The sequence below is a fragment of the Spermophilus citellus genome, assembly GCF_964194105.1.
Source record: "Spermophilus citellus genome assembly, chromosome: 6".
Taxonomy (NCBI): domain Eukaryota; kingdom Metazoa; phylum Chordata; class Mammalia; order Rodentia; family Sciuridae; genus Spermophilus; species Spermophilus citellus.
In genome coordinates this window covers 132,507,806-132,520,258 of record NC_138187.1, presented here as the reverse complement: position 1 = coordinate 132,520,258, position 12,453 = coordinate 132,507,806, and the positions used below count along the sequence as shown (strand labels likewise).

Below are 12,453 nucleotides of genomic sequence, written 5' to 3'. Positions count from 1 at the left end.
AGGTCCTTCCTTTGTCCCTCTCAGGTGAAGTGTGAGCAGCGGTGCGAGGTCCCGTCCCGTAGAGCTGCAGGGCTCAGGTTCCCTCCTAGTAGACACTGTGGGACGCTCAGCCCTCCCCAGACTTTGTCCCCTCTTCTCTTGGGGGCAGCAGTGACAATTCAGGGTGTCTTACAGGACTGTAGTTCTCCAGAGCGTGACGGGTCCCCAGAGCCCAAGAGACCCGGAGCCTCTGAGGCTGCTTCCGGAAGCCAGGAGAAGCTGGACTTCAACCGCAATTTACAGGAGGGTAAGACGCCTGCCCCAGGTGGAGGGGGCTCTGGGTCAGGGCGCTGGGAAGACGCTGCTCATCCCAGGTGTCTTCCAGTGGTGCCCGCCATCGAGAAACTGCTGTCCAGTGACTGGAAGGAGAGGTTTCTGGGAAGGAGCTCGGTAGAAACCAAAGATGTCAAAGGTGAGGGCCTGTGGGGGCGGCAGGGCCGGCAGGCTGAGCCCTTTTTGCTCTTGTGGGCTGGCCGTGGTGTGGAGGGCAGTTCTTGTGGTTCTTGGTCCCCTCATACCTGGCCCATGCCACATGGCTCCTGCCCGTTCTTCAGGTCATCACCATCCCTCCCTGGGAGCCCCCAAGCAACGGGTCTGGCTGATCCCCATGTAGCAAAGGCCTGGCTGGAGCTGGTATGGGTTCAGGCTCTTGTCAGAGATGCTGGTGACTTTAGGTCCTGTCACTCCATTTCCCCAGGTCTACCTCCACAAGGAGCAGAAAGGTCCCTTTCACTGCCAACCTCCCTGAGGAAATGAGTGATATTAAAGGGCAGCTGTTGGGGTTTCTTTGAGTATCCATTTTTCCAGTGTGGTCGATCACACCTACAGAAGGAGCTTAAAACCAATGCAGATGCCCAGATACTGAAAGAGAACCCTAACAGGCGGGGGCGGGGGCATCTGAATTTTGCCGTGGTACCCCGAGTGATTCTGGTGCAAGCAGTCTGCAGCTTGGCACTTTGGAACAAACTGCCATACCCAACATTAGCTAAATAGGAGGGCCGGAAGCAAGCTAAATGGGAGGACCACGTACCAAATCCTAGACCGAGAGGTTTCCACGCATGAGCTCATTCAAATCTCACAGTTCTTGTGCCCATTTATAGATTTTAAAACTGCCCTAACGTGCCTAGAAGTTAGTAACTCCACTGATCACATCCTGGGATGTAGTAATGGCTCAGTAAATGTCAGATGGCTGAGTGGACGGGTGGATGGGTTGACGGATGAACTAACAAAAACTCTGCACGGTGGTTGTTTCACTGAGGAGCAGGGACCCAAGAGAGCCTGGCAGAGAAGGAGCTGCAGCTTCTGGTCATGATCCACCAGCTGTCCACCTTGCGGGACCAGCTCCTGACAGCCCACTCAGAGCAAAAGAACATGGCAGCCATGCTCTTTGAGAAGCAGCAGCAGCAGATGGAGCTGGCCCGGCAGCAGCAGGAGCAGGTGCGGCCGAGACCCGGGGCAGATGGAGAGGCGCTGGGTGCAGGCCTGCTGCGGGGGCTGTGCTCCTGCTCCATCTCTGTGCTCTGCGGGAAGGCCAGGCTACTCTGCTCCGTCTTGACCTCTAGTGCAGGGCAGGCTCGGGGTTGGGTGCCCAGGGCTGGTGTTCATGGCCCTCTTGCCTGCTCTTCCCCTCCACAGATCGCCAAGCAGCAGCAGCAGCTGATTCAACAGCAGCATAAGATCAACCTCCTCCAGCAGCAGATCCAGGTAAGGGCGAGGGGCTGGGGCTGGGGACGGGGGATATAGGCCAGGCAAGAGTTGCACGGAGCAGGGGGGCCCTTGTTTCCCCTCAAGCCTCCTCCCTGGTTGCATTCCCTGTTTGAAGGAGGGGGGTGCCCAGGGTATCCTCTTCCTCCCCAGCCGAGACTCAAGAGCAGAGAGATAGGAACATGGTGTCAGATGGGTTCTTGTGAAGACTGTCCCTGTCCTATGCCTTATGCCTCTCTCATGCATTGCTCCATCCTCTGTGTCCCAGGCTGACTACAGCTGAGTAGCTCTTTGAGCCCCAGGGGCTCACACAAGGTTTCTTTGCCTTCAGCAGGTCAACATGCCTTACGTCATGATCCCAGCTTTCCCTCCAAGCCACCAGCCTCTACCTGTCACCCCTGACTCCCAGCTGGCTTTGCCCATTCAGCCCATCCCCTGCAAACCAGGTGAGTGTGGGAAGGGGGGTCTGCCACTGTGACCGGCTTGTCCTAAGGTCGGGGAAGGAGCCTTGGAACCTCTGTCTTCTATTAATTTATTCTGTGGACTTTCTGGGCCTCAGTTTGGGATCTGTGCAGTGGAAGAGTAATTGCTCCTTTCTGAACATTGTTGGGAGAATGAAAAGGAAATTGTGCATTGAAAACGGTCGAGGGCTTTCCAGATGTTAGGTGAGGCAGCTCTCTGTGTCTGCCTGCCCACTCTGGTACATTTATCATGCCTGAATATTAATATCTTTTTAGGGGGTGAGGATTGAACTCAGGGGTGCTTAACCACTGAGCAATATCCCCAGCCCTATTTTGTATTTTATTTAGAGACAGAGTCTCACTGAGTTGCTTAGTGCCTCCCTGTTGCTGAGGTGGCTTTGAATCCTCCTGCCTCAGCCTCCCAAGCTGCTGGGATTACAGGCGTGCACCACCGTGCCAGCAATATCTTGAATTTTAACTGAGGTTTAGTTCAGCATCTGCCGGGTTCTAGTGGCCATGGCCACCATTTCTGCCTTCACACTCTGATCCCTGTCTTTACCCTGTCACTCCTGCACTGAAATTCAGTACATTGACCATGTATCCAGTACTGTGCTGTTGGTGGTGGTGACATATGAACTTTGAGCTCAAGGAATTCAGTCTGGGGAGAGACAGAGGATGCCAATCAATCATCAGGGGCTTGGGGAGGTTGGCTGAGGAAGTGGTATTTGGGTAAAGGGTGGATGGGCAAGGGTGAAGTTGGGAGCTGCGGGGAGAGAGTCCAGGAGGAGGGCAGCCAGAGGCCCAGGGTGCAGGGGTGGAGCTAAGGGAGTGCCTGATGGGGGTGGGGCATGCCTAGGGAGGGCAGTGAGGGGGGGCTTGGGGCCTGGGGTTATTTTGCTGGAGCGAGAGTAGACTTGAACATTTGAGTGGTGAATGTGTTGGCACTGGCTATGGGTGGTAAGGGCGTGGAGGGCACTGACCAGGTGAGCTATGGGGGCTGGGCAGACGTGCTGCCCATGGCTGCTTCAGGAGTGTGAACAGCTGCCCCGCCAGCCCCCGCTGCTGCCCCCTCCCTGTTCCACAAGCCTCGGGCGGTGCCCTGTGGTCTGCAGCACAGAGTTCAAATACCCAAGGCTTGACACTCACAGGCTTTGGACCTGATCTCACCTTGTGTCTGGTTTCACTCCCCACGAGTCCCCACCGCCCCATATCTACCTCCCTGAACCCTGCCCATCCTGAAGGTCCCAGCTCACATCCAACTGCCCTGGGAAGCCTGCTCTAGTCACACTAGCTGGAACAAAGTCCCCTGATATGCCACCTGGGGGTCTTATCTCTCACCACCTGCCATGTGGTTAGTGATTTGTACACAGGGCTTATCTCTCCACCTCCTTGACACGGGCCTGGCAGGGCCTGATTGATGGAGAATGAGGGAGGGTGGGTAGGTAGAAAAGAGCACTATGGAGAGGGAAGAGGTGGGGCTATAGAGTCTACAGGGCCTGGGTTCAAATCCTGGTGCTGCTGTATAATAGCTCTGTGGGCAAGTCATGGAAGGTCTTAGAAGACCTCAGTTTCTTTTTCTTTCTTTTTTTTTTTTTTCCTCTTGGTGCTGAGGATTGAACCCAAGGGTGCTTAACCACTGAGCCACATCCCCAGCCCTATTTTGTATTTTGTTTAGAGACAGGGTCTCACTGAGTTGCTTAGGACCTCGCTAAGTTGCTGAGGCTGACTTTGAACTCGTGCTCCTTCTTCAACCTCCCGAGCTGCTGGGATGACAGGCATGAGCCATCACACCTAGCCAGTGGAAACTCTTTGGAGTGGGTTGGGAAGGGCAGGCCCAGGATGAATGCCAATTAGTGTGTGAGGGCAGTGGGGCAGGAGGGGATAGGTGGTCCCCAGCAGTGCTTTGGAGCTAGGGGCAGTGGTTGGGACCAACTGGGCCAGCTCCAAGCCTTGCCTGCCTGTGGTGCGGGGGCCTCGTCAAGCAGGTGTCCGCTGTTCTGTGCTCATCCAGGACTTTTCTCCCTGCCGCCTTTTCCACAGTGGAGTACCCGCTGCAGCTGCTGCACAGCCCCCCTGCCCCGGTGGTGAAGAGGCCGGGGCCCGTGGCCGCCCACCACCCCCTGCAGGTACCGCCCTCCTCCTCTTTTTGCTCTGGCTCACCCTGCACTTCTCTCTCTTCTTGGTCCCTCTCCTTGTCTGCCTGGGTATGCTCGTCTCACTTTCCCTCTGTGTCTCTGTCCCTTGGTGTCCCCAAGGGGTCTCCTTTGGTGTCTCTCACCTGACCATCTGGATCTCCCCCAGGAGCCCTCTCAGCCCTTGAACCTCACAGCGAAGCCCAAGGCTCCTGAGCTGCCCAGCGCCTCCAGCTCCCCCAGCCTGAAGATGGGCAACTGCGGGCCCCGTCCCCCCAGCCACGGGGCCCCCACAAGGGACCTGCAGTCCAGCCCCCCGAGTCTGCCTCTGGGTGAGCTCTGCCATCTACTCTCTCAGGGGAGACCCAGAGGGCCGGATGTGACCTTGGCCATGTCTCTTTCCGCTCTGATTCCAATTTTTTAAAACAAGTTGTTTAGAAAACCCCTTTCCTCCTGTCCACCTCCCCATCCCGTCTGTCCGGGCACTCCAGCCCTGGACTCAGGCTGCTGAGCCACACAATCCGAGCGTCCTAGTCTTGTGTCCAGTCTGTTGACGCCGCCCGGCAGCCAGTGTAGGTGCATGGAGCAGCCCCACAGAGGGCAGGGGAACACTCACCGAGTAGCTCCCAGGAGCCGGACCTCAAACTGGACGACTCCCCAGCTTCTCCTCCTCCTCCTCCTCTCCGTCCCTATAGGCTTCCTTGGTGAAGGGGATGCTGTCACCAAAGCCATCCAGGATGCTCGACAGCTGTTGCACAGCCACAGTGGGGCCTTGGAAAGCTCCCCCAGCACCCCCTTTCTCAAGGTATGGGCCCCACTCGCCTGTCCCTGAGGGCTGGAGCGGACAGGGTCCCAGGTAAAAGATGCAGAATCCGAGGCCACCAAAGGACGGGCAGGGGGAGGAGAGGCGGGACATCAAGAGGACTGAGGTACAAGTTGTTCCTGTCCACCTCAGGACCTCCTCAGCCTGGACTCCTCTCCAGCCAAGGAGCGGCTGGAGGAGAGCTGTGTGCACCCGCTGGAAGAAGCCATGCTGAGCTGCGACGTGGACGGTGAGGGCTCCGGCACTGGGCAGGGGGGCAGGAGGGCCCACGGCTGCGTCCCGCCGGGCTTATATCTGTCTCTGATCCCTTCTCTCCCTTGCTGTGCCTTCTTGGGTCCTTCCAGGTGAGTGTACCTCTTTTGTCCCCTGGTGTCTCTATCTCTGGGTCTGCTTCCCTGCGTCTTGGGACCACAGGAGCTCTGGTTTCCTCCTGACTCTGTCCTTGGGCTCAGGTCTGAGGTGCATCTCTGCTCCTGCATTGCTGGGAGCCTCCTCAGCGCCTTCTGGTGGTCACATAGGGCACATCACTTTGCCAGCCCCAGACGGGTTGCCCTGCTGACTGTCCCCCTGTTCCCCAGGCTCTCGCCACTTCCCTGAGTCTCGGAATAGCAGTCACATCAAGAGACCCATGAATGCCTTCATGGTGTGGGCCAAGGATGAGAGGAGAAAGATCCTCCAAGCCTTCCCGGATATGCACAACTCCAGCATCAGCAAGATCCTTGGTAAGGGCCAGGGAGTGGGCCTCGTGGGGAGCGCGGGGCTCCAGGGAACATAGTGCAGCAGGGCTGGTTGCTGGAGTCAGCTGGGTCTACTCGAGGCTTGCTCGGTGACATTCCACCCCACGATGAACCCCAGTGGGCTATGATTGGAGGTGTGGGGGTCTAGATATGGGGGCAACTGGGTCCTGTGGTCTTGAACCATTGTAGGGCTCTTCTGGTAGTGCTTCCCGCTAAGAACTCAAGCAGTGTGTGTGTGTTTGTGTGTGAGTGGGAGAGAGAATGAGTGTGTATGTGTGTGTGTGTGTATTGTACACACACGTGTATATGTATTCTTTAGCCCCCCCACGTCTGTCCCTAACCTATTCTACTATTTACCCACATTCCTGAAACTGGCGGTGGCAGAAGACAGGAGAGATCAGTATTCTTGGGCTATGCATAGAAAGATTTTTTGAATTACACATTCTGTTTGGAGGCCAAGGAGGGATGTAGGGCAGGGCAGATGGGACTGGAAGAAGACAGTTGCTTTTAAGACTGAGTCCCCTCTAATGTCAACGTAGGTATCTTGTCTGAGACAACAGGTTTTTTGGGTTTCTTTTTAAGAACACTAGGGAATGAACCCAGGGGTATTCAAAGACCGACTTACATCTCCAGCTCTTTTTATTTTTATGAGACAAGGTCTTGCTGAGTTGCTCAGGCTGGCCTCAAACTTGTTATCCTCCTGCCTCAGCCTCCCTAGTAGTTGAAGTTACAGATGTGTGCCACCACATCCTGCCAGGGTGTGTGTGTGTGTGTGTGTGTGTGTGTGTTGCTGAGGATTGAAGCCAGGCCCTTGCACATGCTAGGCAAGTGCTACCCCTGAGCTGCACCCTTGACTTAATACCAGGTGTTTGTCCTGAGCTGGGCACTCATCTGAATTGTTGATAGCCCGGGGTGGCTGCTCCCTAATTAATGCGTGTGAGGCATTACCGACTTCCTCCTGGAAGTTTCTGGGTTATGTGGCGTGTGGGTGGGTGCTGAGTCTTAATCTGGCTGTTGGAACCCCCCTACACATCATCTTCATTGATTCATCTGTTCAACGTCCAAAGAGCATCCACGTTGGGCTGGGTTCTTGCTAAGTGCAGGGCCCAGCTCTGACCGTCTCCCCCCCCAACCCCGGGGTCTGGGCCAGGCTCCCGCTGGAAGTCCATGACCAACCAGGAGAAGCAGCCCTATTATGAGGAGCAGGCGCGGCTGAGCCGGCAGCACCTGGAGAAATACCCCGACTACAAGTACAAGCCTCGGCCCAAGCGCACCTGCATCGTGGAGGGCAAGCGGCTGCGCGTGGGCGAGTACAAGGCCCTGATGAGGACCCGGCGCCAGGATGCCCGTCAGAGCTACGTGATCCCGTGAGCAGGCCCACCCCGGGCAGCCAGTGACGGTGTGTGCGTGACTGTGAGAGGCAGGTCGTGGGTGTGTGGCTGGCTTTTGTGAGCGGTCGGGGCGCCGCGTGTCTGTCCAGTGTGCGTGTGCACCTGGAGTCATCCGTGTGTGGTTGGGTCTGTGTGCGTGACTTTAGGGGAAATGGAGAGTGACCATGTGCAATGTGGTAGGCACTTCATGGCTGACGCTACAGGTGTGTGGCTGTGCGTGACTGTGGAGGACCGGCCACACGCCCCTGGAGGGAGGTGCCTGTAGTTCTGTGGAGGTGTCAAAAGTATTCATCCCACAGAAAGATTCCTGACTGAGCCAAGACCACCCGGATGGATTTAAATCCCCCTCGGGCATTTAGAATATAGTTTCCCAAAACTGGATCCACAGAGAGTTCCCCAAGAAATGTACCTATTGAGCACCCCGTGGCTCTGAATCTGTGCAGGTCTTGGTTGACAGTGAATGTGGCCATTGGAAAGCAGACCAGGGGCCAGGGTACATGAGTCACAGAGCCAAGAGGGGGTGGAGTGGGAGTGTGCAAGTCCTACCCCTGAGCTGCACCCTTGACTTAATACCAGGTGTTGGGGAGCTGGGTTTGGAGTGGAAAGGAGGGTGCACCTGTAACCACGCCTCTCCTTCATCTCAGCCCACAGGCCGGCCAGGTGCAGATGAGCTCCTCAGACGTCCTATACCCTCGGGCAGCAGGCATGCCCCTGGCACAGCCCCTGGTGGAGCACTGTGTCCCCCACAGCCTGGACCCCAACATGCCTGTCATCGTCAATACCTGCAGCCTCAGGGAGGAGGGTGAGAGCACAGATGACAGGCACTCGGTGGCCGATGGCGAGATGTACCGGTACAGCGAGGACGAGGACTCGGAGGCTGAAGAGAAGAGTGATGGGGAGTTGGTGGTGCTCACAGACTGATCCCAGCTGGCTGGGCCTGGCCCCTTCCTCACCGGGGAAGACCTTGGCCCCAACCCAATGGGCACAGCCCGCCGGCCTGAACTCTGTTGGTACTTGGACTTGGGTATGTCTGGAGATGGGCAAAGCCGTGCACTTGTAGATACGTTCCTCCTCCCACCACACCTTCGGCACACCTGAGGAGCTGTCGGCCTCAGGGGTGGGGCTTGCATGGCGGTGATGAGCCGAGCCGGCTGAGCTCCTTGGCTCTTGGGGCTGATGGCCAGGGACACTGGATGACCCTTTTCTCTTGCAGGTCTACCCACCTGGGGGTTTGGCAGCTATACACCTGTCTCCCTGGGTCACATGCTTTGTTCCCATTCTTGTCCTGGCTGGACCAGCCACCATGGGACCAACACCCCCTCCCACACTCCCCTAGATCACTCCTCTGTCACCAGGATCACTTTGTACTTTGTGCAAACAGGTCTGACTGTCCCTTGGCGTCTTTATCTCTGCTAAGCCTATTGTGCCTCTGGCTGCTGTGTGTGAGCGCGTGCGCAGACCCGTGCATTTTCTCTGTTCAGTCATTGCACAAGATATTTATTGAGTGCCCGCTAGGTGCCAGGCACTGCTGCTGAGTCCCTGCAGATGTCTCTTCCATGCCACTCTTGCTTCTCTGGGGGCCTCCTCTGTGCTTCTCTTCGTCCTCAAAATGCTACCTCTTTGTCTGGGTGTCTCAGGTTCCGTGTGTCCTGTGTGCATTTCTCTGTCCTTGTCTTGCTGCAAGGCCCTCTTTCTCTCCCTTTCTCTATCCCTGAACCCCACCCCACCCCCAGGCCCCCCTGGATTCTCTGGGTCTCTGTAGGCCCCTGGACTGCCCTGGGCCGGCGGCCTCCCTGACTTCCTGCCTGCGTCTTCTCTCCCTCCGACTCTGCCAGTCAATTCCCACGGAGCCATTTTTAGCTCCCAGCAGCATGAGAATGTGCCTCCTCCTCCAAAGGCTTTGTCCTGATGCCCCAGCCCCGGGGCCCAGCCTGTGTTCCAAGAGTAGGGCCAGGAGGACTGATGGTCAGTGGCAGAGGCCCTGGAGGGGGGCCCCAGAGCAGATGGTCCCCATCCTCCCTCATGAGCACTGGGTGGGTGGTGGGTGGGTGGCATCCAGGCCTGCCACTCCCCGTCTGATCCTCTCCCTGATCCTCGGTTCTAGGGAACAGGTCTCAGCCCCTGTTCAGCTTCACAAGTTATTTCCCTAAGAAAATCAAATCCCATTGGCACCTAACTCCAAAGAGCTGGAACAGCCCTAGGATCAGGGTGGTGACTGTAATCCCACAGGACCAGAGGTGGAGTCCGGTGCCTGCCTCCCGTTTTCTGCCCTCCCCATCACCCCCACGTCTCTCCAGGCTGTTTCTTTTTTATGACTGTAAACATAGATAGTGCTTTATTTTGTTAATAAGATAACGATGAGTAACTTAACCAGCACATTTGTTTTCTGATGGCATAATAAAGACAGACCATTTCAGAATCTAGTCCTTGCATCCGGGTAGAGGGAGGTTGGCCTAAGTCCAGAATTCCTAAGTGTGCAGCCAGCCCTGGACGCTGCTGCCCCCTGGTGGTCACACCAGGGCACTCCAGGCCCAGGGCTGGGAGATACTGTACACGAGGAAGCAGGGCCCCTGCTCCAGGAGGGTGCTTGCCCAGGTCCCCAGGAGGAAGGCACTTGGTAGGAACTCTGTAATCACAGTCATGAGACGGGGGTCTCCCCAGAACTAGCCACAGGAGGGGTGGTGGGGGAGTCACTTAGGCCTCATCGACCTCATCTGAAAACAGTAGGATTAAACTTCTTGGTTCTTACCCACTCTTGGAGAATGGGCTCTTTGAGAATCTAAAGCAAGTTGCGGATTCTTGTCCTAGAAAGGGCTCACTCATAGACATCTGGAAGCCCATCAATGAGCCCTCTCCATACTGATGAAAGAAGCAGGGTCTCTAACAACATGCTTCAGGACTCTTAACTATGACTTTATGCTTCAAAGGAGAAATACGGAGGCCTGAAAGGGCCATGACTGAAACTCTTCAAAATGCTTATTGATGAGGATCTATTGAAAAGATAACTCTTGCAGTTAAAAGGTTAGGGCTGGCGGTGGAGCAGACCTGTAATCCCAGTGGCTTGGGAGGCCTGAAGCAGGAGGATCAATCACAAGTTCAAAGCCAGCCTAAGCAACAGGGAGGCACTAAGCAATTCAGTGAGACCCTGTCTCTAAATAAAATGCAAAAGAGGGCTGGGGATGTGGCTCATTGGTTGAGTGCCCCTGAGTTCAATCCTCAGTACAAAAAAAAAAAAAAAAAAAAAATTAGGGCTGGAACTTAGAAATGTTTGCCTAGTGTGTCTGAGGCCCCAAGTTTGAAAAATTCAATCCCATCCATAAAGAATGGAAGCAGCAAAACTCAATGGCCATTCTTGTGTGAGAGACTTGGGCTGGATTAACAAGAGAAGAGGTGAGGCCACACAGTCCTGGACTCTCACTAGAAAAGGCCACTGTCATCTGGAGGGGCCTGGAAGCAGGCACTTGGCATGGAGGAAGACTGGAGGGATCTTGGTGGACATGCCCTTCGAGAGTGGTCAAAAGGACAAGGCAGAAAGAACAAGATGGCCTCTTTAAAGCTGCTGGCTGTGCGAGAGTGTAATATTCTCTGTAGCTCACAGGACTGGAGTTGGGCCCCGATTCAAGGATCACTATTTTAGTTTTACAAAATAACTTTCCAACAAAGATGTTCAAAAGTGGAATGGACTTCCAAACACAGGAAGCATTGAAGCAGAGAGGCTTGAATACTGGAAGAGGGGTTTCCAAATTGGGGAGTGGGGTGGGGGAGGTGTGGTGGGTTCAAGGGCCACAAACCTGGGAAGGTGTGGGCATGAAGATTCCCCGAGAACTAAGGTCCTGGTCATTGGATCTGGGGGCATCCCACTGCCCGCCGACAGGCCTCTCCTAGCCCCATCCCTCAGAGCTTTGCCCACCAGCCTTACCCTGGGGCAAGCCCAGCCTCCAAGCTCCTGGTAGAAACAGCAGGGGACAAGTGGGAAGAGGGGGCCCCCTAGGGGTCACCAGGGAGAGCTCAACTCCATTTCCAGTAGCCATCTCCACCCTCCCTCTCTTCCAAACCCGACCCCAGAAGTCTCCTGGGGACTGTCCCTCACAGTCCCGAGTTCCTCTTGCTTCCCTACTGGGTCCTCTGTGGCCTCGCGAGGTTCACAGGAATCCCTGCCAAAGGTACTCTGGGTACCTCTGTCCTCCCTCCAGCTGCTGAGACCGTCACAGGCCAGGCCCTGTGTGTACTCTTAGGCTGACTGGAGCCCCACCCCCGTCCCATGAGAGGACGGGGTCAGGTGGGTTGCAGAGGCTGGGAACAGTGTGTCCTGGTCCTCACCAGGAAGTGTGGGCCACGAGCATGCTTTCTGTTCCTTGGAGGCCAGGTTCCGAAGTCCTTTCCCTGGAGCTCTGGGAGAGGGTCTAGGAAGGGGCCCGGGGTAGAGACCAGAACTTGGTGCTGATCCAGGAGGGCAGATGCCAGTTAGCCTGGAGTGGCAGTGACAGGAGAGGAGGAGGGGCTCGGCTCTGTCAGGGAGCAGGGCTGTGCCTGCATAGCCCCCCCAGTCCACCCTCGTCCCTCCTGGAACCCTGGAGGAACAGGAATGTTTTATCAGCACAGGCAGCGGGAGGGTGCTCCATCCGTGCACACGGTGACCAGAGCCTGCAGGACAAAGAGTATACCTGGGGACCTTCTCCCAGTCACTCCCTGCTCATCACTGCAATACCAGCCAACATGCTGTGACATCAAGGCCCCAGGAGGCTAGGAAAAAAATGGACTTCAGTGGTCAATTCTGCCCTCAGCTTTAGAGGTACCTTGGAGAGGACAAGGAGGGGGGGCACTGCCATCTAACACACTGGCGGGTCATGTCCACGAGCACCTGCCCCTGCAGATGACACTCAGGACCTCCTACTGGCCAGCTCTGACCACCCTGTGTCTAGGTGTGCGTTTTCCCCATGTCCTCCATTAGCACCCTCCGTGGAGGGCCTGGCCACCTGGAATCACTGTGACCTTGAAGGCCTCTGCGGCCGGCCTGCTCCAGTGGTTGCCATGGCACCCTGCTACATTTGCAGGCAAAAGCCAAACAACCAGAGTCCACCTGGCAGGTGGCTGTTGCTGTGGTCACTGCTGCCCTTAAGGACTCCGGGACTCTTCTCGTCTCTGAGTTTCTGCTCTCCCCTCCTG

General features: G+C 56.2%; 1 protein-coding gene across 8 annotated transcripts in view; it reads left to right on the top strand.

The window, feature by feature from the left end:
• Positions 1-9,710, top strand: part of SOX13 (SRY-box transcription factor 13) — a 45,008-nt gene extending 35,298 nt beyond the window's left edge. The window contains exons 3-14 of one of the 8 annotated variants that reach the window (XM_081298871.1): positions 175-286; positions 365-451; positions 1,301-1,476; positions 1,675-1,743; positions 2,075-2,189; positions 4,245-4,330; positions 4,506-4,668; positions 5,032-5,141; positions 5,292-5,388; positions 5,738-5,881; positions 7,047-7,263; positions 7,932-9,710. In XM_081298871.1, coding sequence (XP_081154997.1) covers positions 175-286; positions 365-451; positions 1,301-1,476; positions 1,675-1,743; positions 2,075-2,189; positions 4,245-4,330; positions 4,506-4,668; positions 5,032-5,141; positions 5,292-5,388; positions 5,738-5,881; positions 7,047-7,263; positions 7,932-8,208 — 1,653 coding nt within the window. In that variant the 3' untranslated portion in view covers positions 8,209-9,710. Of the gene's footprint in view, positions 1-174; positions 287-364; positions 452-1,300; positions 1,477-1,674; positions 1,744-2,074; positions 2,190-4,244; positions 4,331-4,505; positions 4,669-5,031; positions 5,142-5,291; positions 5,389-5,737; positions 5,882-7,046; positions 7,296-7,931 lie in introns of all 8 variants that reach the window. The other 7 variants (XM_081298873.1, XM_081298870.1, XM_081298874.1 and 4 more) reach the window with 7 other exon arrangements.
• Positions 9,711-12,453: the final 2,743 nt, after the last annotated feature.